The sequence below is a fragment of the Struthio camelus genome, chromosome 3, assembly GCF_040807025.1.
Source record: "Struthio camelus isolate bStrCam1 chromosome 3, bStrCam1.hap1, whole genome shotgun sequence".
NCBI lineage: Eukaryota > Metazoa > Chordata > Aves > Struthioniformes > Struthionidae > Struthio > Struthio camelus.
In genome coordinates this window covers 61,129,872-61,157,212 of record NC_090944.1, presented here as the reverse complement: position 1 = coordinate 61,157,212, position 27,341 = coordinate 61,129,872, and the positions used below count along the sequence as shown (strand labels likewise).

The window sequence follows — 27,341 nt, the reverse complement described above, 5'->3', positions numbered from 1 at the left end:
TGCTTATTCACTTATGCCCATGCATAACAGAATCCTCCTATTCTCATTTAGCAGCATTCTGCCCGCACAGCACAGGTGGGAGAAAGACCAAAGTATGCAGCTAGAGAGTAGTTCTCCCAGCAGAAGTTGCACCTCGTAACAGAAATGCACACAAACTCCTGCATTCTTACTAGTTGTAACCAGAGACATGCTTAGGATAGCTGAGTAAGCATGTTACAGAAGGCCATTTATTGCTGCTATACCCTTGGTGAGATACAGGGCTGCCTTCAGGCTCAAATTTACATCTGCTGCCTAAGAGCTTTTCTAGAACCAAGCGTTGGCACAAGTCAGGGATATCTCCTCCTTCTTTGGGGCACGTGCCTTTGTTGCATACTCTTACGCAGCAGCACAGCAGTTAGGACACTATTACTCAATAGCGGATGAAGAGGAAATAGTGGATTGGATTCTAGACCCTCAATTGCTTGAAGGACTTCCAATCAGCCTTTCCTGTCTCCTAGGGAGTGCCCCAATCAGCAAGTGGTGGCACAGGAAGCATCCCTTACCTCCAGCTTGAGATGTTGCCAAATCATTGCTCAGGAACGGCAGACTCAGAGGTCAAGGAGAGTAAGGAAGCAGGATCCATATTCTCTCTCCTCCTAGGACTGCTTATATTTTTTCATTAAAGGGTAATCATGTAGCATGCATACACACTACTGAGAACAGGGACTAAGGACTCTCCATCAAGCGCCCTTCCTACTCACTTAATAGATATTATAAAGACTAATTAATGTGTTTGAAGCGCTGAGAACAAGACTTTTATGGGTATTCTGTTTCACCGATTTCTTTTTTTTTTTTTTTTCCTGTTTGGTAAATAGGAACCTCTAGAAAGGTCTGCTGGTTTGCCTATAGCATTTAATAAAATGGTACCAAGCAATAAGCTTGAACCCTGGACTGCTCATCACCCACACTGCCAAACTGATAGCACGCTTCCTGGAACAGTTTTGGCCTGTAACAACTAATGCTATCTGAAACAATGATCTTACGCTGCTCTGGGGACAGCATTTGGACACAAGGAGACACAGTGATCTCTGCTCCTTTTTTATTTCACAGTATAGATGTAATATATGGTATGTATATCACAATACAATTAATGCCAAATAATTTAATTTTTAAAAAATCTTTCTAGTAACAGTTTTCTCATTTTATAGACAGTTAAATTAAAATAAAGATGCTTTGTTTTTACTAGTGACAGAAAAATAGGTATTTACTTATGTATAATATATTATACATAAAAAGATATCTACAGCAACGTTGTGCCTCTAACATGCTCATTCATCTCTTCTGGCAGAAGACAAAGAAAAAAAAAAAGGTCTCTTTCCAACTAGAGCACTTCATCCCTTTTGGGAACTACTGCTCTGTTTTCTCCTTACCTGAGCAAAATTCACTTCTAAATGGACCTTTTTAACTTTAAAAATACATAATGCTTTTGAAGTATGATACAAGATAAAGCTATTCTGAATAAGCTTTAGCAACACGGATGCTGTTGATTTTGTTTTGTTTATAATAATTAATTTCTGAAGTATTCTATGCAAAAAGCAGTTCTATGCTTTGGAATCTTTGCTTTATGCTTAGAAAAGAAGAACCCAGGCAACTGACTAAAAATCAGGTCCTGGAGCAATAGAAAGACTCTCAATGTACTGACAGTAAGTTTTTTTTAATCACAGAACAAGTTTGAAAAGTTGCAGCTAGAACACGTACTCTTTAAACAGCTTTCTGCCAACAACATCAAAGAAAAGGTGGAGATTTTTTGGTGAGAAATCAAACTTCCTTCTCTAAACAAAGAGATATGAAAAAACTTCTGGTGATTTTTAAGAGCATATTCATTATCATACATAATAAATACAACCTGTTTTTCGTTTTTCACGTAAAGATCCACCTAGGGTAGTCACTGTAACTGCTATCTTTAGAGAATGATAAAGGAAAACAACCCAGGTATGCACAAAAGGTTTTTTTTTTTGTCTCACAGAAGACATATCCACTTTTTCTCTAAGTGCGATAGGTCTCAGCACTGACAATTCTTGTTTCAAATGTCCAACTGTAACGCCTTATTTTATAATGGCATGGTTTTGCAGACAAGACCACAACTACTTTTGATTTACTGACCGATTCTCTTCTGTTTCCTTTTAAAGATAAAGAATGCGTTTAAAGCTGAGTGTGAGAACGCGATCACTTCTTGGAAGGCTCTCTTCCCTCTGTGAACAATCTAAGAGACTATTTCTAAATCATTTTTACAGCATAATCATAACCTACTTTTTCCTGTGAACAACAATTCTTTTCTTTGGAAAAAAAGGCATTACTCCATAGTTCTAATACAAACACACAATTTAATTATTAGAGTAAAAAAAAAAAAAAAGGTCAAAAGCCTAGAGTTCTGTCCTGAGAAGTACAGCTACTCACAATAATATCTACATAGCATACCCTAAAAAGTAACATAGGAAAAGGGAAGGTGAAGGTGCAGTGGGGGGAGAGACTGGAAGACGGCATAGTGTGTGTTACGTTATGGGTTTTTTCACAGTCTGTTCTTTAATCTTATTAGCCAAATGACCACGTTCCTGCTTTTGGAGGAAAAGAACTATCACTGATTTTGTAACTTAAGGCAGCTGCAAATTACTCAACAGACATCAGGAAACACAAACTGTATTATAACAGAATCAAGTCTCAATCACTTAACTGCACAACTTTCAGAGTGAGTGACTCTGACTTATGTACTTGATTCGAGATCCATAACCAACATACAGAATTTTCCTCCCAAGAATCTTGAACAGAATCATGATGTCTTTCCTTTCAGTCTTTCCTAACTTTAATTAACAGATCATATTAGATTAGCAGATCTTTTATACAAATCTGTATTCTCCCTAAGTTTGTATCTCCAACTATATCTATCTCATGCCTTGAGATATAAAAAGATCAATACACAGTAAGAAAATAAGTTTTATTTGCAAGACTCCAAAATTGGTGAGGTAGAACTGTCTGTTGATGGGGCTTGCATTTGCAGTGTCTTCTTTAGTAGATATTACTGGAAATGGTAGACGAGAATAGTTCATATACACGTTTATCTAGATCTCTCTCTCTCTCTCTATATACAGACACATGCATGTATATACATACATGTCTATATATCTATCTCAATCAAGCACAGGGAAAAGTGTTTACATAGGAAATATATGTCCAGGAAGACCTTATTCTGGATGAACTTCAGCTCCAGTGATAGCTTTTTGAGATTATCTGTATGCTACTCTGTTGGCATCGCCTTTTCCCCCACGTACGCCATTAGCCTAGCAACGTCTGAAGGGCTTGTTTTCTTTGTGCATTGCACTGAGAGTCGGTGAAGTGACCTTATAGGAATAGTTACAGTATCATTAATTAGCATAAATACTAACACTTGCAACTTTAAATTTAGGTCCACTTTGATCTTGAAAAGAATAAGAAGCGCAACTGTGTTTAACTGACAGATGTCACACTAAAATAAAATGTTACCAATTTCTGGCTAAACATCAAATACTCAGTAAACACCCAGAACGAGAGGCGATTAAAGGACAAGCATGGACTGCATAAAAACTGTGTGAATTCAAGGAAAACACTGACTCTTGTAGGGCTCAAGATAAAACTGTGTAAACTGACAACAAACTAAAGAATCCTAGGATAAAGGGCGAAGGGCAGCATGTCTATAGATGTCACACGTATACATGCCACAGGAATTGTTATGACTCTTCTTTTATTTGACATCTTAGTCATTGAGAGGCCACGATATGGACAACTTTGAAGACATTGATATGTCTCAAAGTGCCTTAGTGTGGCTAAAAGGCAGCCAGAAAACAGTAAAATCAAACTGAGTACAGGAAAAAGCAAGCTACTACTATAGAAAGGACTAAGAGAAATATTCTGGAATATATTTTGGAATACATTCAATAGGAGAGAAAAACCCAGAAGGCATAATACTTCTAAAGGATCTAAGGATAACAAGCAAGCAGAAACTACAAATAAATTTGTAACCAGGGCACCAACAAAAAGACTAATTCAGTTTTGACTTGCGTACTTGGAAGTACTGTATCCTGGAGCAGGAAGGTAACGGTTCCTCTATACGCTGCTCCAGGGCAGACTGTAGAACATTTTCTTTGCGGACAACCAAATAAGTCTTTCAAACTTCTTCGTGAACCAAACATTAACACCCTCAAGTAATTCATTCCATCTACACATGCAGGTCACGTGGATGACTAAAAAAAAAAAAAAGACTACCTGGATATAAACCATAAATTCTTCATCCACACTCTTTCATAACCACACCTGGAAGTCACCGTGAGTTCTGGGCATATTACCGGAAAGATCTCAAAAAATCAGGTGGAGTTCAGACAAAAGTAACAGAAACTACTTGGGAGCTGAAAAGACTCACTCAAAAGACAGGTTATGAACCTAAACAAGTGCAGCCCAAGGTAAGCAAATGAGAAGTCCAAAATACTATTTTTTATAACATTCGTCTATTTCTGGAAATATTTTTGAAAGAAAAAAACATCAAGAAGGAAAATCAATTATTTGAGGTGAAAGAAGTTGTATATATAATTAGGAAAGGGAAGATTTAGCCAATATAAGAAACATATGCTGTGTTCTAAACTATAGGTAATCTTCCTAATGGAAAAAAATAGTCGATATTTGGAACTGCAGCATAACGTATGCATTCATGTATTCCACGGACCAGTATTGACAGAAAAGGACAAAGCGTTCAGTTGATCTTTGCCATCTCTAATTTAATCATAAAAACATTCTAAGTTTACTCTGACGTTCACACTCCTTTCAGCTCTTTTTGGATAACAGATGGCTCCTTGCGATCTACATATTGGACTGAGGCATCTTTCACTTTGTCTGATGCATGAATGGGGAACACCTCCTATAAGCCAGGCTATATATCAGGAAAAAAAAAAAAAAAAGCATCTAAAATTACATGGATTTCACCACTCACCATCCAGCCTCATCATTTTTGTGATGTATTCACAGAAACACATTTTGCATTTTCAAATAACAAAAATTCAACTAATAACCACACATGCACGTACGTTTGCCTACAATTACAGCAGGCTAGTAGTTAAGGCACTTGAAGAATTTCCACGAGTAAACCTTTTTTTCAGTTACTTACTATTTGCATCACTTGGCCTAACTCTCTCCACACTGGACATCTTTCTCAATGGAGAGTTTCGATTAAATGCTTCAACTCTTTTTAAAAACAAGAGAATGAAAAAATGTGTTCTGTTTGCCCATTTCAAAAAAATTCTTAAAAACATTTACCTGAGCTCCATTGTATGCAACAGAAATTTCAGAGACTGGCAGGGATATGTACACATATACATACACGTCCTCACAAATTATACATATTTTAAGTTAGTAAAATCCCACCCAGTCGTAAAAACCCACCCAGTCACGCAACCTTTCTCCTGGGTAAGACGACAGAAGGATCAACCACATATAGGTTCAACTGGCTGTTTTTTTGTAAAAATAAACCAATAATTTTTACTATTTTTGCAACAAAAACTATCCACTCAACCGTTTTTCTCTTTATACTCCCCTACTTGCTAGTAACTCTCACTGCTGAGCATACCATTCCTACAAACAACGTTCAAATATTATATATTGTTAAACAAAATTTTCTGTCCATACCAACTTCACAGTCATTAGACCCAAGCACCAGGGAGTTATTTTTTAATCACTCTGATTCAGCAATGCCACTCAAAAAATAGCTCCAGCAGCACTCAATTATCTGATTTAATCAGTTCATCTTAAGCAAATTTCATCTATCAACTTCTCGTTGCCATATAGCCAGCCACTCAACATCACTCATCACTATACTGTTAGCTATTCCCCAGTTGTGTGTGTCCCCAGTTTAACAGTGAATTCCATTAATCTGTTACACAACCATACAAATATTTCTTTCTCAACAATAAGTCATTCTCCTAGCATATAGGAAGCTCTACTCGTTCTTGTCATGTAGAAATATGACAGCAAAGAACAGATCAAGAAACTGACCTTATCTCTAGAATGAATACTAAAGGTTTACTGTCCCTTTTCCTGTATTACGCATATTCTATTCAACTAAATAGATTATTTCTCAAATAAAGTGATATATTTCTGTATTTTCACATGTGTAATTCTTTATTTATGTTTACATTTGAGGTGCTATTTTTTTTCTTGAATACTTATGTGTTTTCTGCGTGCACGTTCACTGGTAGGTTTCTTTCACGGGAGGAAAGGCAAGACCTGAAAATGTTGGAAAAAAAATTGTTACTCTTGAAAAACTGCCCTTTCAGTTAAAACTTCTGCTTGAAATGTAAGTTGCTAAATACAAATATAATCCAGGAAACAAAAACGCTCAAAGATATTTCTGTATTATGTATATGAATATATATATATATATAAAAAATAATTGGAATATATATAATTTGTATTCACAACTTATTTATAGATATGAATATATACACCAGGCCACAACATAATGTGTTGTAACATGATTTTATTTTCTGCTGCAGTCAAGGTTTTCTGCAATGGGAAGCTACGCCATATCCATGGTATACAACGTATACTGTGTTTTGTACAATAGCGATGAAAACTACATTATCCTAATGGCTAAATTGTCTGCATCAATTAGAGGAATCCACTACTGAAGTGTTCTGTGAACTACAGGTCATTTTTCTAGAATCTTGATCATCGGGTGCAGTCATGTGCAGTAATGAGCAAACATCATCATATAACCCTTTCCATAATCTGATCAACCTCCATATTAAAACTTGCTAAGATGTTTTGCCCTGTTATTCTCATTGAGAGAAGAAATTCATTCCTACATTGGTTAGAAACCTTTTTTTTCCGTGGCCAGTTAATTTCCTGCTTAAATTTCTTACGACCAGTTTATACCCAATCATTCTATGTCAACACTGTTTTTTGATTTCAATGGCTTTTTTTCTTGCATACTCTAAACTTACAAATAATACTTACAAAGATCACTTACATTCTCTCTCAGCTTTTGTTTCACTAGAGGAGGCGAAGTGATTTTTATCTTCTTTATAAAACAGGCTCTTCATATCCCTGATTACTTTCATAATCCTACTCTGCACCTGTTCTAGTTTAAATTCATCCCTCTTGATGACTTAGAAAATAGCCTAAATGAGATACGATCAAGGTCTTGTACAGTCACACCGATATGTCACTAGCTCTGATAGAAATCATTCACTGGATGCATTTTAGGATTGCACTTAGCTTTTAAACCCCATTACAGGGGTAGACTCATTGTAGCCCGGCTGACTCCCAGATCTTTTCTTCTGTCATTTCTGACTAGGGACGTTCCGGTTGAGAGCAGAAAATCCTTACCAATTGTAACATGCAAAATCTTGCATTTCATATAATAACATGTCATGACATTTCTATTATTCCAATCCAAGCCAGGCAATTCTTCCTATATGATATGCCCGTTCTCGGTAGACAGTACCTTCAAATTTAAGGTCATCAGCAAATCTAATTTATATTAAATAGTACGACTACCCTAAGACTAGCCCAACATAATCCACTTTCATAATACCAAAAAAAGTATTTTTTTTTTTTACTTCTCTGTCTTTGCTTATCCTGTGGTTTTTTTTCCCCCCCAAGTCCTGCATGCTGCAATAGTTGCCTGTAACAGTTCCTTTGGCTCCCCTTCAAACACATTTGTTACTTTACGATCACGTGGCGCTGTTCTTGCTCTGACAGGTTTATTAAGAATCTTTGCTGAGATTGCTTTGATACTTCTAATATTTTCATAACCAAGACCTAGGTTAGTCTTCCCATCAGATTTCTAGTGGCAAGACGTTCTTGGTGTAAGGCCATTGATTTAAACGTGTTATTGCCCTAGCTCTGGCTGAAGCTCAGAGCCAGAGCCAATTGCCTAGCTTGCATCCATGCAGGGAGGAAGGGGGAAAGGGGAAGGGAAAATACACTCAACCTCATGAATTAGGATTTTAAGTGGTATATCCAAAGCACAGTTAGTTCCACAAACGAACTCAGTAGTCTAAATGCCACCGTAAGCCAGTGTGGTATCATTGGAGTTGCTCAATTCACTGCTATTCATATGTTATGAATAGATTTTTATCTAATAACATCTCTACAGTACTTGATTTCCCACTGGTACGGTGGGCACACACAACGCTACCTCGAACTCCAGCAAAAGTGGGCCAAACTATCTGGAGCGTAAGAAAAACTTATGAGGACTCCCAGATGAGGAATCTTCCTGCTTACCTTGCATATGATGTCCAGTCTAGCAAGCACTCTTAGAACAGGAAAGACAACCAGAAATTAATTTTTTCTAGTACTTTGCATGGATGCATAAGGGCTCATATGTGAAATGCAGATCTCTCTTCAAATCCCACATCTGCCTGACTTGGAAGAAACCTATTTTTCCCTGTTGCTTTATCTTCTAAATAAGATTTGGAAGTAAGCCCTTTGGCTTACTTGGCTCAGGTATCTAACTCTAGGAAAGGACTCCCAACTGAGAAACCTGAGAGAAGACATAAGCCTTACTCCTCCGGATAGGGGAATATTTAGGTTATATTTTCTTTCTCAGTATTTCATAGGCAACTCCTCATTCAATGCACTCACTTCCGTGGACTTACAGGACTACTGTTTTGCATTGAGCGTTTCGGCATTCTCAGAGCCTAACATGAGACTGTGAATTCTAGTATATGGCGGCCAAGCATGTAGAGGTTTGGTAGTCCGACACTATACTGCACAGCACCAAAGATGTAGTTTGAAGATTAAGTCTCCTTTATTCACTTCGAGTGTGATGCATACTGCAGAATACACTTACTCTACAATATAGACAGTATGACTGTCCAGGTTGGGATACCAACTGGGTGTACCACATGCTGCTTATGATTCATGTGCCCAGGTGTTCTCCTCATAGAATCCAGTTTTTTGTAACCTGAAAAATCAACACTCAAGAATACATAGTCTACGCTTAGCTCTCCTTCTGACATGCAGTCGGGATACACCCAGGGCATCCCCATAGACAGAGCACTCCAAGGTTTGACAGTACAGACATTAGAAATGTAGAACACCCTGGAAATCAATGGGGCCATAAGTCAGTTCTGAAGGTAAGATACTGAAACCGTCCCTGCTGCGTTACAGTCTGATCTTTTATCACCAAATTCTTTTGGATTTTTGCTACTATAATTAGAGATTTAAAACACAGGCTCTTTTCTGATGCCCTACCACATGTACTTGTTGAATGGTTCTACCTGTTCAGATTTGCACTTACAATTTTTTTTGTGAACTGCATATATCATTTTGAGACCAGTTTCAGTAGGTACGTAATATGGATTAAGAGAAAGAAAAGCCTGACCTGCCTCTTGTTAAAAAAAAAAAGAAAAACTATACTGATTCTACTGTATAGGGAAATCCTAACTTTTAAGTTGGTAATTAGTCATGGTGATAGCTAATACTATTAATACTCAAAATTTTACTGTACAGCTGTTTAACTGTGCATGATTAGAAGCAGTTATATATTCAAGCTTGATTATTTTCATGCAAATACATGGCTGGCTAATGGGGAAAACAGCTGCTGCTTAGCAACTAGAGGAGCAGAGAAAGGGGGTGACTTGCTTTACAGCAGAAAACTGGATAAAACCTTAGAGAGAATACACGCAGAGTTTGGAGACACCATGGTAAATAGGTGGCAGTGCTCTCTAACCTTGGTATTTCCTTTTGCAATTAACTCCCGTAGGATATCAGCATTTTCAGGTAATGAAGGATAAACTACAACAATTTTTATATTTAATAGACACATAAACACACACACACGCCTGCACAACAAATATAATACGCATTGAAGGCGAACCCTGATGCACAAGCTGAATGCAGAAGAATCCAGAAAAAGACGGTGTCTGTCATCTACTGTAAGGGATAAACTGATAATAATGTCAGTGCTTTTTAGACTTTAGCAGCTTAAACTTGCGATCAATTTAAGACACCACAAGCCTACGCCGCTGGAAGAAGCGTTCTCTTTTTCCTCCTGCTGCTCAAACTCACCCCCAGCACTGCCTCCTCCACTGTGCAAGCGCAGGCATTCACAGGCACACACATGATGAGACAGATCAGGAACCTGATCCCGGTTAAAACTAACCTAATTTTTTCAGCTGGACCACTTTTATCCAGATCACCTGTAACTACTCAAAAGCTTCCACTGGCATGAGTAGGAGGGCAGAGGACTTCCAGTGCCAGAGCTGATTCAAACCTTACGTGAAATTATATTCTTACCTTGGTGTGACCCTGAAGGCTAACTTCTTCACTGGACTGAAAAAGAACATGAAAAGTAGAAGCGTGCTCTCAATCTGTAAAAAAATGAAGGGAAATTGAAAAGGTACAGCTCAGAAAGCATGGGAGTTCCACGTAGATTGCTAGCTGAGAGATGTCTGCATGGCTAAAAGACTTCCGTTTGGATCAAGCTGTTTACATCAAGCAGGAAAGTTGCTTAATTTTTCTGAAGGTACCTTTCAACGTTTTAAGGACTTGGATGAATAAGCTCGTATGAACGGGAAACTGCCTCTACCTTAGCTATCAGCTGTTCTTATATCAGTCCTGCTGTCTTCCTTTCACAGCAGTTCTTCCTAATTCAAAACACAGTCCTCTCTGCTTTCATAAATTAAATAAAATTTTTGTAATGAAACAGAAGACTATGAATGACCTGCTTTAGTGAATCTTGCTTTGTGCTTCTAAAAAGTTAGTCATTCCAGCTATCTACACTATCCTGTTGTGGGTGATTGCACTCTTTTCAGTAGGGCTAGCAGATGTGAACTTGTGCCAATACCTTATCCACCACACTTGTTTAGAGCAAGCAAGCAAGCATCGACCAGCAGCTTAAATACCTTGGATTATATACCAGCAAGCTGAATTGCGGTCGCACATTATATCCTGCTTCCTATGACCAAGATAACAGAATATAGTAGCAGACTGGTATCCCCTAGCACAGAATTGGACTGCTGATGTGCGTCTTAAATTTACGCAGGAAGGGCAAGAGCAGATTTGCCAGCGCCTAAAGACATTAAGTGAAGTAACCAAGTGGCGAGGAGACAAAATCTCAGGAAGCTAGACGTTCAAGTGACCAGAAGGACAGCAAAGCATGGAAGGAAGTAATGCAAGAACAGAGCAGCGTCCATACCTAAGTCTCTTGGAAAATGAGGGAAACGTACTATTTAAGATGCAGTAAAAAATGTATTCGCATAGCAAGAGTTAGAGATGCCATCTGGTAATAGTAACCAAATCAGTAACCTCCTACTGATTTATTAGCCTTTGTGAAATTACGTACTCTTTAAGAAAGCATTCTTTTAGTTCCAAAGGTGTTCCAAATATTAGCCTTGCAAACGTAAATATCTGCCAAAAAACCCGAAAACTGTAGCTCAGTTATTCTTTAAATACAATGAGAATAGTTTAGGTTTCAACCCTGTTTCAACTAATTACTTATGTGATGTACGCTTTCTTGATGGCTAGGTAGTTTGACTTTTCCTGTTTGCATAAAAACAAGTTTAAGTGAAACAGAAGTGAGCTAGAGAAAATAAACAGCTTACAGAGAAAAAGAGTAGAAAAACAGTTACCCTTGAGTAGACAGGCAAGCTTCCTGTTCATTACAATGAAAAAATAAAGGGTAGCAACTGCCTGACCTGTCTTTTGTTTAAATCCAAAACCAAAACATATGTAAGTGAAATGTGAAACATGTGTTTTACATATTGGACTTTTGTCAGATTTTATAGATTTGTACATTTGTCTCATAGCATCCCGTCTTGCACACATATGTAACAAAAACGTGCTAAGTATATATATATGTACGCTTAGCCTTTTTACAGGCAAATCTTCCACGTTGCCAACTGTTTTGATATTTGGTGTTGGTTTTTTTCTGAAAACCCAGCTCTGAGACAAAGAGGAGTCTCAGCGCAAGGTTTTTGTTATCGCTTTCCGCGAAAACCTGCATGGGAGAGTTTGAAAACGTGAAGCGAACTCATCCGAAATGCCCAAGGACCAAATAAGAGAACGCTAAACGCTCATTCTTTTTAGCAAATTGGTGGGGAGGGGGGGAGGCTCTCCTAGCTTTCGGGACTAGTAATAGCTCATTTCCTCGCGATTAACGCTGACCTCCGAGCTGCTGTCTTCCTCACTTCTGCTGGGGTACAAGAAAAGAGGGCGTTTAGCCCCAGGGCCCCCCCACCCCACCCTACCAGATAAAGAAGGGCTGAGGTTGCGGCCTCACTGCCGAGCTGGGAAGGGGAGCCACTGCCACTCCCCCCCCTCCCCCCAATTCCCTCTAGAGGAACAGCCTGGGCAGCTATTTGCTCAACCTTTATTCTCGGGTCGCAGGAAGGTAACGGGCAGCCGCGGGGTGGGGGCGAGGGAGGGGGGAAGAGCGGCAGCCGGTGGCCATGGGGAGAGCGAAAGAGGCGGAGTGCGACGGCGGTGCAGGCTGCGAGGAGGGGGTGAGGTGGGGCGAGGGGGTGGGGTGGGGGGGTGGAGAAGGCCGCTAACGCGGGGCAGAGCCGTCCGCAGACGGGGGCGGCGGGGAGGCTGCGAGCAGGACGCAGCCCGGCCCCCGCCGCTCCGCCGCAGCGCGCCCGGCCCCTCCCCGCCGCCACCCGCACGTTCGGCAACGGCACCAACCGCCGCCGCCCTTCCGCAGGCCGCGCCTCGCTCCCCGCCCTCCCCCCTCCCCACCTCGTCGCCCGCCTCGCGCAGCGCCCGTTACAACCGAAGGGGGCGCAGGCGACAGCGCAAGCGTTACCTGAGACGCGCCGCCGTCCCCCTCCCCCCCCCGCGGCCCCGTGAGTAACGACGGCAGGAGGCTTTCCCGTCTCCCTCCTCGCTCCGTTCCCTGCCCTTTCCTTCCGCTTTTTTTTTTCTTTTAAACTCCCGCAGCGTGCGGAGACTCACCTTCCTGCAGCGAGACGACTCAGCATCCAAAATGGCGGCCGACCCTGCTTAACCCAATCCTGGCCCGGCGGCGTTCCCTCATCCTCCCCTCCCCGGCCTGTCCAATCCGCGGCTCGGAATTCCGCAGCCTCGCCCCAGCCTCGGCGGCCGATCACCGAATCATCGAGGCCCCCTTCTTGCCACCCGGGAGAGAAAGGGGTGTGTGTGTTGTGGGGGGGGGGGGAAGAATAATAATAATTTGGGGTGGGGGGAGAGGAGAAAAAACTCCGAACTCCTACGCACGTCTGCTGCCGGACTGGTAGACGGGTGGCGATAAGACACCCCCCTCTCTTTTCCCCCCCCCCAAAACCATGCCCTGTCTTCTCCCCCCCCCCCAATAGTTGCGTCCGTGACATCATCATCATGGCAACAACAGCTGCAGCCTGGAGCCGGGCAGCCGCCGCCGCCGGGGTGTCCGTAGTGCTGAGGGAGGACGGGCCGGCCTTGTCCCTGCCCCTGCGGCCCGCCGGGCTCTAGAGACACCGGGCGGCTCCGGCTGTGCCAGCGCCCGCCCGGAGGCGGCGGTCGGCGGGAGGGGGGGGGGAAGGAGGAAGAAGAAGAAGAAGAAGAAGAAGAGAGGGCGCGCGCGCGCGCCCGCCTGTGCGCGAGGCTCCGTGCGCGCGCCCGCCTGCCTGCCTGCGGGGCGCGCGCGCGCGTGCGTGCGCGGGCGGGCGAGGAGAGGCAGGCGGGGGGCTGCGCGCGCGCGCGCTCGCTCGCTCGCTCGCTGCGGCGGGGGGGAGCCGTGCGGGCTCCGCGCTCGCTCGCTCGCTCGCTCAGTGCGTGTCTCGGCGGCGGCGGCGGCGGCGGCGGCAGCGGCGGGCGAACAACATGTTCTCAGTGAGGATCGTGACTGCCGACTACTACATGGGCAGCCCGCTGCCCGGCCTGGACCCCTGCCAGTCCCACTTCCGAGAGGCCCCGGCCAAGCGGGTGCCCGTCGTGAGAGTCTTCGGCGCCACCCCTGCAGGTAACCGCCCGCCCCGGCCCCCGCCGCGGTCAGGCCGGCACGGCCCCGCCGCGCTGCCCGTCCTGCTCCTCCTCCTCCCGCCGCCGCCGCCGCCGGGCCCGACTCCTTCCCCCCCCCCCCCCTTCGCCGCCACCACCGCTCCTGCTCTTTGTGGTTAGGTCGCCTCCCCCCCCCCCCACCGCCGCCGCTGCGGCGCGTCTCACCTGCCCGCGGCGGGCCCAGCCGGCGCCGCGGGGTGGCGGCGGCCGGTACCGGCCCCGGGTGTCCCCACAGGGCCAGCCCGGCGGCGGCGCCTCCGCCGGCTGCCGTGTCGCGCCGCCCCTCCCCCCCCCCCGCTGCCGCCGCGTTACCGGTGTGTGGGGGGGGAGGGGGCTGCGCGGGGCCGGGCCGCAGGTGCGGGGCCGGCGGAGCGGGCTTTGTGCGCGGCGGCGGGGCGCGGGGGGCCGCGCAGGGGCGAGGGGCGGCCCCGCGGCGGCGGCGGGCAGCGGCGCGCTTCAACATGGACGGGCGGCGCGGGGGGTGCGCTGCGGGCGGGGGGCGGCCTTTGAGCGCAGTCACAAGTGAGACTTCTGCCGGACTTACGAAGTGGGCTTCCCCCCCCTCCTCCTTTTTTTTTCCCCCTTCCTTCTCCTTCGCGTTTGATCTCGTGCTGGCGTGTTATAAATTGCCAAAGCCGATAGGCACTGGTGCTGCACTGCAGAAGGGAACGTCCTAACCGCCGGCCACATGTTGCCCCCGGAGACCTCCTAACGTGTCATCCGGCTTGTTCTTGGCTCCCTCTCCTCCTGAGGACGCCTTATCGTGGTCTCCTGCGTCTCGAATATCTTTGCGACCGTCAGCCGCCTTGCTAACAAACCCAATATTTGGGAAAATTAATATTTATTGTAGGCTTCGCGTGCAATAATCAAAGTTGAAAAAAGGCCTCCTCCTTGAGCTGCTAGACATGTTAAGGATCTTTGCTCATGCTCCCTTTATGCTTATGTTGTATAATGCTAACCTTGGGAATTAAGGTATTTCTGCATATTTTGTTGACTTAAATGTTGAAATATTGGTCGTACACGTTAAATGTTAGTCAGGACAGGAACCACATAATAAAAAAGCACAATAACGGTATCTTTTCCCTTCACCCGGTTATATAAGAAAGAAGATTTTTCATTTTGTTTTTTGGAATTATCTGCCTGCTCTCTCTTTAGGATCAGAGGAACGTGAGCTATTAAAGCTGCTGTGATCTGATGCATCTGCAGCTCCAAGTTTTTAAGTGGATGACTGGGGCTAATAGATAAAATATTGAAATAGTAGGACCTCTTTTATTGTAGTTCTCATTTTGCATACAGAGGAGATATTATGTAATATTTATGTAATGGCATGAGTAACTATTTCATTATTAAAAAATGCAGAGCCTGAGGTTGTCTGGCAGGTAGTAGGCTTTGTGTGTGTGTGGTTAACTCATTAAGACTTATTTTCTTAAAGAAAATGTTTAGGCTATGCCATATCATGACTGTGGCATCATAAAGTAAACAATAAAGTAGTTTAGTTGTCCAGTTATTAGGAACACAGTAGGAAATCCTTGGTTTCCCAAACCATAAACTTTAATGTTAGTTTGCATAATAGAAGTGTTTCTAATTCATTTTGATTGAAGAAGACGCTTTACTGCAGTCCTCGTAGGAGCTGTGACTTGGTTATCTTCTGTTTATTTCCTTCCTAAACTTTTTAATCGATTTTTTTTTCTCCTTTCAGTCCTTTTAATAATGTTTGCTAATAAGCTTCAAGAACTTCATGTTACATCTCTGTGCCTTGTTTTTAAAAAAGCAAACAAATATAACGCTATCTGTTTTCGGAGGTGTTTGAAGTAAGCAGGCGCTGTCAAAAGTAGTGTACGTGACTTCAGGGAGAGGCTATCCAGTTATTTATTTGAGACTTGAAATTAAGTATATTTATACCTATATGTTTATACCTACATTTCCTTTAGGAAAAAGGAATAATACAATCAACTTCTAATATACCATATAAGACAATGGTATGTATTTACTATTTGGCTTATGGATAATATGGTCCTTGTATTTGCTTGGGTTGATCTGGATAGAACGACTGCTTCTGATTGGGTTTAATGTGTATGTCTTGCCTGCAGGAAAGGTGTTCGGTTGCAACACTGCCTGTGTGACAACAAACCACTATGCCTGTATAGGCTGCTTGTACGTTCGATGTGATTAGCTCTGCATGAATCTTAGTATGTTTAAAACAGTGTGTCCATGCTGTGCAGCTAATTGGCAGCTGAGTTCGGAGCAGACTCCAAATTCTGCCTGCTGAGTGAAGGGAGATTGGCGGTATGTGAAAGTTGCTTATGCAGACATTCAGAAAGTTAAGTATCTAGAAACACCGTGTCTCGAGTCTAGTACCAGCTATGGACGTTGGTTCTGAAGGCAGAAAGCTATCCTTTTTCTCCTTAAGAAGGTATTGTGTTCAAAGAGGTATATGAATGACAAAGATTTCCAGTATTCTTACCTTTGAGAGTTTTTTTTTTTTTTTAATTATTGGTAGTCCTGTGTTACACAACCTAATAGATAATTTTGTAAAGGCTTGCTTGTGTTATAGATAAAAACTAAAATGGTTTTTGATAGGGTGATAGGGGGGAGGTAAAACCAGATTTCCATTTAAAAAGAAATCCTACCAGTTCCTGTACCTCTTAGCATGGACTCTGTTGGTAATAACGTTTGACAATTTTAGGTCCTTCAAAGAAGAAATCTCATTCTATTTGGCAAGGCCCCACGAGTCGTCTTTTGGTGTGCTACATCTTTGCCTAAGTAAGAGCTTGAAAGGCAAGGAGTCAAAATTTTGTTTAAGCCCAAAGGCAGTAGCTTGTTTACTATTTTCTGTTCTGTTCTTCTGCGAAATATCAAGAGTAAAAATCTGACTACAATAGCAAAAGGTGGAGTGAAACACTACTAGAATTTCTGTTTGAATGTATCTTGGCTGATCTAGCAATTTCATTCCATTTTAGCAGTTTAGTATTTGAAGCTGACTTGCACGTCTGTTGATATAGCAGCTTGGACAAAAATATAGTTTCAGAAGTGCCGCAGCATTGCCATGGGTCATCATGCAATGAAAGCGGTATTAATTCATGCTTTGGTATATAAGATCATACATATCATTTGACGTAGTAGTCGTATCTCTAAAGGAGTCTTGTGCTTCTTATATTTAAAAACATTAGGTTTTAATTCACTAGTTAAGGCTGAGTTATGAAACAAAATCTCATGATCTTAGGCAGTATTTCTTTTCTACCAGCTAGCAGTTCTTGTCAATGCTTCTTATAAAAACCTTTGAGAAATTGCAATACCTTTTTGTTACAATGAGAGCATAATGAAAGTTGAATTTTTTTTTTTGTTAACATATGATCTTTATTTTAATTTGTTATTCTTAAGTTGTCATTCTTGTCACTAAGCTGTGGTATAGGAAGGCATCAAAGTTGTAATTTACTTCCTGGTAGCTTCTGGCCGTTTCAAGTCTTGGTGTTTGTCTCAAGACTTGCCTAACTCCTTCAGAAAAAAAAAGTGTGTGAATGTTCAGTCAAACGTTTCTATCAGATGTTCGTTCAACTGCAGGAAGACGGAACCAAACTGTAAATCCATCCATAAAGAAATTAAGGTGAGATTGCATGTCATGTTAGTGGAGACACTAATAAATGAGCTGAGGTTGCTAGTAATACAGGTATCACTTCCCTTACAACACAGAGGACAGGTAGCTGAGGACGTTCCAAGTCTTAAATTGCACACAGTGTACCCGTTGGTTTATGATAACAAATATTTCAACTACCCATTTCAAAGTATAAAAAAATCAGAATTCTGATTGGGGCAGGGTTTGAGGCTAACACACGTGATATAAATTCTACCAAAAAAAGGTACACATTTAAAATTGCGTTGAAGGATTTTAGCGGAGAAGTGTCTACTCAGTTGACAGAAGAGTGTTTTTGAAAAGGCAAATTAGGAATTTACCTGAGAAAAAGAAATGTATAATTTGAGGAATGATGCAACTCTGCTGTCCTCAGTTGCCAGTATATCTATTTGTCTCTTTTGAAAGGTCTAGTATTTTATATTATCACTGATTCAAAAATAAATTTTACTTCAGGGCAACACAAAACTGGGACAAAGAAGAGGATATTTTAAAGTTACTTTTGTATACTTTTGACCATGAATTCTTCTGAGACTAAGCATAATTCAGAGGAGTAGTTCACTGTTGGCAAAACCTGGATGCATTTCAGGTGAGTGGCTGGGCTGAGTTTGGTGGCTTCACTTCTCCTTGGTTTTCTGAGGAGGGATGGGGGGTGGGGAAAGCAGAGGCAACTGCTCCAGCTCAGTTCTGGCTTCCTTCCAGTGGCAGTAGCTCTGGTATGACTCAGTGAGGGGGCCTGCTTATCTTCTTTCTTCTGTTCTTCCCTCCCCTTTTCCCCCTTCGCTGACCTGGCCAGCCGGTATAACTGATCCCAGCCCACTACCGCTGTTGCTCTTTCTCTCCTCCCTGGCTGCTCGCTTGAGAAAGAATGAGCTCATCACAGGAATTTGCTGCTTCCTACGTGCAGCTCGTGATTATTACTGTTTTTTTTTTTTAACTCCTCTCATTCTCGCTATCATTCCAGATCCTTTGCCCCGCAATGATCGTTCCATCTAGCCTTCTCAGTTTGTTACCCCAGTGCTTACATCCAAGCATCATTCCAGTTGTCACTACTCACTACTTCCCATTTTCCAGGAGTGGGCACTTCTCATTGACACTCTTCCAGTCTCTTCTGTGGCTTCATAGTAAGGGTATGAGGATGCAAAAGACTTAATAAGGCCGCTGTAGTGGGGCTCTTCTTCCCTATTCCTTCCTTCCCTCCTCTTTCTTCCTCCCCTCTCTAGCCCCCCACAACCCCCTAATATACAAATCTTGATAGGTGTTATTCTGTGGACTGCAGCGTGGCCTAGAACATTTTCAACATTGTGCGTCGTAGCTCTGCATCCAGCATACCATTTCTGCCTCGTGTACTGTCGGAAGAGGTATTTGAAAAATGGCCTCATGGCCGTTTGTCTTGCTGTTCTCCAGAGCTTTATAGCTCCTACAAGTTGTGAACATAGATGGAGTAGGAATGAGGGATTTGAGATAATGTATTTATTCTGAGATTGCTTTGAGTGTTTGGGTTATGTCAGTGATGTGATTGGAGATCACTAGCCAGTAACTTTACTTGATTTTTAAAAAGACTGTTTTCTAGTGTTTTTTTGGAAGAGCTTTCTACTTTTTTGAGGCATTTGTTACTTGCTTTGTCTAGAGGGGCCTCTGGGTTGTTAGAGCACTGAGAGGCTGCCTGAATAAACTACGAGATTCTGTTCTGCAGACGTAAAACTCATTCGCTGAGAAGCAAATTTAGTTACCTGTGTATATACTGCTTGCTTTAATTCTGTTCTCTTAAGTAAACCCTAAAATATTGTGACAAATTCAGTGTTTTAGCCAGAATCCAGACATACTGCTTTCATAACCGTTGTTCTGTTTGCTATTATAGAGCACCTCTTGGTCAATCCTTTGGATCTGTTTGTGCTTTCATAACTCAAATTTTATATATATATATATATATATATAAAAACAAACACGATGTGCTTAGAGCTCCATCAGCTGTAGATTTCAGTGTTTCACAAAGTAGCTGCATCTTGATTGCGTCTAACATGTAACTTGAAACTAATTTTTACGATCAGTGCCTCTGGTAATAGACTAGCAGCTTATCTATCTGAGATATGATTTCCAGTTCTGTTGCAAACTTCTTATGGTTTCTTCTTGGCTGTTTGCTGAAATACTTTCTTTTTCAGTTTGTAAAATGAACCTCCTCAAAATAACGCATCGGTCTGAAAATAGTTGTCTCTATTACTATTACCAGAGTAGCACATGGATATCACAACTGAGCTTGGCAGGATTAGGCAATGTGTAAACACACAGTGAGAAACAGTGCCTGCATAGTAATTTTTGCAGTCTAAGTAGATGAGATACGTTTCTGGAAGAGGGAAATGACTCTCTGCTATCCATTTGTCCTCAGTCTCTTGTTTCAGAGTTCCAGGGTTGACCATTTAACTGTTCTGCTGCTAGCTGTTGTCATTAGCCTGTTTTTGTCCTCTACCCTTGATTGACTTGATTGACCTCGGCGTTCATTGGGCCTCTGAGAAGGATAATGACCACGATGGAAGTGTAATCTTTTCCAAAGAGGCAGCACTCACTCTGAAAGATTTACGTTGAATGTCTAGTGTTATAGATGAACAGCTGAGATCTTTTCACTAGAGGTTTAGGTCTCATGTTACAGGAGACCTGCTGATGAAAATCTCAGGTCAGTAAGCAGTCTTTTTTTTTTTTTTTCTTTCTTTCTTTCTTTCTTTCTCAGTCTTTGTGCCTCATCTCTTCCACCTCATCTGTCTTTGGATGTTGAGGTAACAGTTGATGAACTTGCTTCTTCCTTTCCATCTGCCATTTCTTATATACTATGTATTTAAATTGTGTGCATTTCTTAACTCCCTGTACACATCTCCTGTGTATTACATTAATTCTGTGGGAAAAATTGTTTCACTAGCTATTGAATTGCTATCTCACCTTGCTATCCGTCAAGAATGTGTTCCTGAAAGGTATAGCTGTATAAAGGAAAGAATGGGCTTGCTTAGGGTCCCAAATCATATAAATCGCAGAACTTTTAGTACAGTGAAGATATTATTGTCTCAAATCAGTGGTGGGGTTTCTGTGACACCACCCTACCCAGTAATAAATTAATGTAGATAGTAAATAGTGCTCCTTTATGTACTGAGCAAAGTTATAGTTCGGGTAGTGATACTGAAACATGAGGGCCCAGACTTGATTAACTGGGTGGAAAGATCTGCCATGAAATCTATTTAGTTAGGCTGTAATTACACTGTTATTCATGATGTCTATATATATTCTGGTGAAAACAATAATTTTGAGGAAAGCAGTGGAAGAATCAAATATATGAGTTTGCAAACAGGCAGTATTTTTCTGCTTGTGCTACAGTAACTTTGTGAATATGGAGACAGAGCCCAAAATATGCAAGAGTCTAAACTACAACAACAACAAAAATGGTACTAGATACGTGGACTGTCTAAAACGCCAGTGTTTTTCTACGTAAACTTCGTTCATGTGTGTTTGTTAAGGTTCTTATCTTTCAATGACCATGTTTTATTTTAGAGAAGCTTTAAGGTATGTAGAAGAGGTGGAGTTTGTTTTTTAATGCCCTGTCATGCTCGGGGGGGGGGAACACATACGGCTTATTAGGAAACCATTTGACATCTCTGTGCTCCGCAGCTTCTCTGTCCTGTGGTCTGCATATAGACAGTGATTTTGGTAATGTCTTCCTCAGTACGCCTAGATACCCCCCTTCATGCAGACTGCGTGCTTGTGAGTTCATGTTGTATGACCTCGATGTACATGCTCATGCTTTCTCAGGTTACTGAGAGTTGTCTTGTCAGCCGTGAGTATCCAGGTGCTCTGTGCAGCCTGTTCACGTGTCCAGGTAAACAAACTTGCATCCAAAGGGTATGGAAGGAGTGCCAGGTAGCTGGCTGTAGGTTGGTTACCCTACTGCTGTAAAAGTAACTGAAAGGTTTTGGCAGTGTTATGGTGAAAACTGATGGAGATGTGGAAAGAAGAAAGAATATTCACTGCAGATACCACTGTAGGTTGGGCTTATCCCCCAGTGACAGTCTTTTTCCCAAATGTTTCAGAGAAAGCAGGAGTAGCCACTTTTTATTTACATTCAAGACGCACCTCTGTGCTGTTTGCTGACTAAACCAATGTTTACTGCAGCAAGGCTGTATATCCTATTTTAGGTGCAATATCAACATGCAATACTCGATGCGAATATTGAAAGGGCTGTGGAACGTTGCACCTAATCCATAATACTTGGCATTACTCCTCAGGGGCGGTATATAATACGAGTTTTCAGAGTTTTGTATAATGAGATGTATAATGAGTCTTTTTGTATTTGAAACTACCTAGGTGGGTTTCTGTATAGCATAGATGCTATTAAGCAGTGGGAATTGGAAACCGATTCAGCCCTCATTTTCAAGGGTACTACCTTCAGAGCCATAATGAACAAATTTTTATTGCTGCCACCCTTATTATATTTAGTAAATGGATGAGGAGATTATTTTCTGGAGTTCTCAATATAGCACTTTTTACATTTCCCTGTAAGAAGTTACTTATTTAACCTAGCTAAGATGTTACATCATACTCTTATTGCAGGTGAGTCTTCCTTCATGTTCTTGTATGTTTTAGTTTTATTTATTTGTCTGTTAAGCGAATGGCTGTGTGGAATTCACATTTATAATCAGTGAAGCCTATTTTACTATCTGTAGTGAATTAGAAGAGATTATAGGCCATTTATTGAGTTAAGATAAACTGAAAATATTTGTATAAATACTTGATATCAAATATTTTACTTTTTGCACTGTTTGAATTGGCTTTATAGAACTGAGCCTTTACTATCTTTACTGTTAGCCCTAAATAGTAGTAGTAGTAGGTGAACAATAAACAACCTGGTTCTGCTCTGAGCATTAAGTGTTTCTCTATTTCCTGCAACAGATGTGTTTTTTGTACTCTAATTAGTGCTCATAGAATCACAGACTTGTTGAGGCTGGAAGGGCCCTGTGGGGATCATCTAGTCCAATCCCCACCTCCACTGAAAGCAGGGTCAACTAGAGCAGGCTGCTCAGGACCTTGTCCACTCACATACACTAGACTAGTTTGTAAACCTGTAATACCCATGTAAATAAGATCCTAGTGTATTTACAGTCTGGATTCCTATTTCAAGTTTGATGCATATTTAAAAACTTAGGATAGATGGGAAGCACAGAGTAGAGCTCTATTTAACGTTTACAGATTGCGCCAGCATGTCAGGTTTTGGTAAGCTTGTGTTCTTGTGCCAACAGTGGGAAACCTAATCAAGGAAATAAGTCATTGTTTTTAACTACTGCTATAATAAAGATGAAAGGCTTGAGAACAGAACCCAGTTGTTCTAGGTGGTTTGCAGATAATAGTGAATAGTCGTCACTTCAAGAAAATTATGTTATGTATAGATGAAATGTTAAAAGGTGTAGAAAGAGTGGTATGTTATGAAAACAGATGGCATGGCAATATTGTTAGACTTCCTATTTTGAAGTGGAATTTCGTAGGAGGGATTGCCTGAATGGAAAAATAGGAGAAGAGGAGGATGTGTTGAAAGTAAGGCTGTGGAAGGAAAGGAGTAGGTAGAGCATAGGAAGTGAAGGAGATGGGGGGAGGGGAGGTTGGAAGGAGGAAAATGCTGAGAGCCAGAGCCATAGAAAATACTGGTGTTGGAGCTGCAACAACAGGGACCAGTTATCTGAGGTCTTTCCCTGTTGGTTTCAGTTGCCTCGGCTCTTGGGACTGATTCATCCCCTGGAATTTCTTATCTCTAGACTGGTGGCTGAAAGTAGATGAGGTGTTATGTAAGATTTAACGCTCTGTGCAATGGGAGAAGAGAAAGAAAACAATGTCTTCGGTACTGAGAGCTCCAAAATGTGTAGAAATTAGTGAACAATAATATTCTCATAAGTACTTTGCAATTTGTGAACATGCTTTCTCTGATGTATCCATGTGTTGCTTGCTTTCATGAAAATTTGGTTTATTGCTTTTAGGGTAAGTGATGTGAAAATGCAAATAAAACAAATTCTGAATTTCTGGTATTCATCCTCCCAGTGTATCAGTAAAAATAGAATAGGAATAGCCAGACTTCAAGTCTGACTGTGTAATGTAATGCATGCTCATCTTTTGTCGCAAAGAGAAAGATGGGTTGGCCTACGTAACGTAGGTGTAGTAGATGTGGCAGGTTTTGAAAAAACTGAACGAGAAACAGATCACTTACTCTTTCAATTAATCTTCTCTTCTTTAGTGTAAATCAACTTTCAGAAGCTTGTTCCTATGTCATGTTCTTCACTTGCCTCCATAAAAATTGTACTTGTTTTGTGTAAGCTTGTTTCATTGGGGGGGAGAGGGGGGGGACCAAAAACCCTTAGCAACACCTCATTCTATCCATCTCTCTCATCTTGGGCTTTTTCAGAATATAGTTCTCTTATGCAAACTACTAGCAATGATACTTTTAATTGGATTAATAATTTAGCTTCTGGAGCTGACTTGTAGACCATTTAATTTGACTGAATGTTTGCGTTCCATAGTTTTTTAAAGGACAAGTGATTGCATTTCTTACGTGTAGCACCCTCATGACCAGAAACTTGATGTTTTGATAGCAGGACGTTCATAGTGAGTGCCTGAAGCTTATGTATTTGAAAACAAAATTATGGAGATAAAATCCCGATGGAAAAATAAGCGGAACAGAGTGGAGTTGATCAGAGAACCTGTATGACCTTGAATAAGGATACCTTTTTGTGTATGACTACTAAAAGGTGAAGAGGGGAGAGCATCTTGTGATTATACAGTATGCTCTAGGAAATCGGACAGTTCAAGTGGTTGAGGTATTTCTTGAAGGTACAACAATCCAGTCCCCCACATTCTAATAGGTACTACAGTAATTATATTGCAAATTAATTCAGCAATGTGCTTTACCAAATGCCAGAGAACATTTTTATAAGTTATTCTTTCATTTTCTTACTCTGGATGAGGGAGGCTCAAGTGAGCAGAATATTTTACGTATTGCCTACGTATTAGGCAATATTAGGTTCTCTGTTTCAAAGCAGACAAATCACAGAATCTGTAGTTGGGGTTGGAAGACATCTCTGGAGAATCCCCTGCTCAAGCAGCGTCAGCTAGAGCAGGCTGCTCAGGACCCTGTCCAGATGACTTTTGAACATCTTCAGGAACAGACTGCATCACCTCTCTGGGCAACCTGTTCTAGTGCTCGACCATCCTCACAGAGGATAAGTGTTTTCTTTGTGTTCAAATGGGATTTTCTGGGCTTCAGTTTGTGCCCTTTACCTCTTGTCCTGTCACTAGGCACCGCTGAGAAGAGTCTGGCCCCATCCTCTTGACACCCTCCCATCCGGTTTTTATGCTCACTGATAACATCCTACCTGAGCCCTCTCTTCTTGGGGCTAAACAGTCTTAGCTCTCTTCAGCCTCTGCTCTTATGAGAGAGATTCCAGTGTCTCAGTCATCTTTATGGCCCTTCGCTGGACTTCCTCCAAAAGGTCAAGGTTTTCTTGTCCCAGGGAGCCCAGCACTGGACCCAGCACTCCAGGTGTAGACTCACTGGTGCTGAGCAGGGGGGAAGGATCACCCTTGACCTGCAGGCAGCGCTCTTCCTAATGCAGCCGAGGAGGCTTCTGACCTTCCTGATCTCCCTACGTATACCAACACAGCGTCTTGTTGCCGTTTGTGAGCCTTCTGCAGGGTTTTTTTTTTTTTTTAACTCTTTTGAAAAACATCTCATTCTAAGAACTGATTTAGAGAAGGGGTAAGGGCATAGTAGGGACTAGGTCAGCATTAGAGTTATGTATGGCTTGCAGGGGTCCCGTGACGTTCGTGTTTTTTTATTCTTCTTGTGCTTGTGTGTGCCTCGGACTCATTTGCAAGTGTCATCACAGCTGAAGGAGAAGGCTTTTTGGAGGAAAAAGTTGGTTAATCACATAAGTGGGAATATCTAAATACTGTCGTCTTGTTACGGATCAAACTTCCAGTACTGCAGAGTTGATAAATGTAGGCAGAATTGTCAAGGACTCTCTTTCAGTTCCTTTTGAGACTTCAATGCATTCATTTTGGAGAAAATGGGGTGAATAAGGTTGCGATGTAAAGTTTTTAACATCTGAAGATACATAATTTATTATACAAGGGTTTGGGGAAGCACAGGTAATGTTTAAAACTTGGTAGTACAAAACTTTGGCTCTTTTTACAGCTGCTTTATCCTTGCAGCAGCCATCGGTTAAAGCTTCTGGCTTGATCATACGGTTGAATCTGTGCGAGTGGCTCTAAGCTAGATTATTTCTGACAAGCTTCCGAATCTAGTAGCTTTCATTCTTTCTCTTATATTTAATTAATAATTTTAAATATTTTATGGTGTGCCGTATTGAACTGGAGTTTCTTAGTCCAGGAATTTGATGTAGTAACAGTAACTTTGCCTAAATTTTGCTTTCTGAAGTCATCCAATTTTTGACTTACATTTGGACAAATGCAGAGGGCAGTTATTTGTTAGTGCTTTTCACCTCGGAAGTCGTTTAGAATTCATTCAACTTAGAAGCCATTCAACTTAAAAGTCATTTGGTCAGGAGGGAGGAAGGAGGAGATTGATGTATGTTTGCTGAACTAAGGAGTTTTAGGGGTTTTTACTGTTACTGGAGGTAGCCTCGATCTGTTGCCATCAATGATTGGTTCTTCATGTTCGTACGGTGTAGTTGAGGTTTTGACTGTTCTCGAGCTCAAAATAAGCTATTGCTTTGTATTTTGAGTCTTTTATTATTATTTTTGATGCTGTAATGGAAAATTAAAAAGGTAAATGATTTTTACCCATTGTGTGTTCTTAAGTATTGCACGCTGCAGAAGCTCTTCAGAAGAATTCTGCTCTGTTTCAGTTTAACAAAGCAGTAAAACAGGTTACTACTAGATGTACTACCTTCATGTGAGGATTACAGGGAGAGAAATATATGAAGAGAAAAGGGCCAAGGGGAAAAATAAAGCACAGGGAATTAGAAGTCCACTCCATCTGGCATTCTTGAAGCTGTCTAAACCTTTTTCCCTCTCCATTGTTAGAAACAGTTTCCAGACTCCTTCAAATACGTGTAATTGATCTGTTACAGATACCAGCTGTTCCTTACTGTATCTAGACGTGATGGAGTTAAATATATTCTACCATTCGGAGTAAGATCCTGACTCTTAAAGATTTGTAAATGGTACGTTTCATCAGCAGCCCTCAAGAACTATAGCCTTTGTGACAGAATAGAAATTAGTATAGCTATTACAAATCCTGCAACGTGATTTTTTGACATAGATTTTGGATGTTAAAATTTAGCACTGTTTTAATGCTTCACCTCTTTTTGCAATTAATATATATTTGGAAAATTCCGTAACTGTTGTATTGATGTTCCTTTGCTTTCTTACGGCCTCCAGTGCTCCTTGGAGGCGTGCTTTTTAGGTTGTCGTAGTGCTAGTGTGCTGGACCTTCGCTTTAACTTTGGAAGTTCTTTCATATTTTTTTCCCCGGCTGGAACACTAGAAACCCCAATTGTAATTGACTCTATGGTTACTTTTACAATACTCATCAATTATTTTTTTAAAAATAAGATTTTTCTTTTTTCCTTGTCGTGCTTATATTGCTCTCTGTTTTTAAAAGAAATGTGCGGGAAAGATAGTATTAAATATAGTTCTATCTATGTAATGTCTTAAAAATCCCTTT

The 27,341-nt window shown here is 41.6% G+C and overlaps 1 protein-coding gene and 1 long non-coding RNA gene across 4 annotated transcripts in view; one reads left to right on the top strand and one right to left on the bottom strand.

Moving 5' to 3' along the window:
- Positions 1 to 845: 845 nt before the first annotated feature.
- LOC138066731 (uncharacterized) lies at positions 846 to 13,664 on the bottom strand. Its single transcript, XR_011140171.1, has 3 exons — positions 12,961 to 13,664; positions 10,303 to 10,376; positions 846 to 6,282 (listed from the first exon to the last, which is right to left on the bottom strand). It is a non-coding gene; the product is annotated as an uncharacterized lncRNA (long non-coding RNA).
- The window catches only part of REV3L (REV3 like, DNA directed polymerase zeta catalytic subunit), a 128,037-nt gene continuing 114,350 nt past the window's right edge, over positions 13,655 to 27,341 (top strand). Inside the window, exon 1 of one of the 3 annotated variants that reach the window (XM_068938056.1) lies at positions 13,655 to 13,966. In XM_068938056.1, coding sequence (XP_068794157.1) covers positions 13,828 to 13,966 — 139 coding nt within the window. In that variant the 5' untranslated portion in view covers positions 13,655 to 13,827. Of the gene's footprint in view, positions 13,967 to 18,088; positions 18,222 to 27,341 lie in introns of those variants that run through there. The other 2 variants (XM_068938052.1, XM_068938055.1) reach the window with 2 other exon arrangements.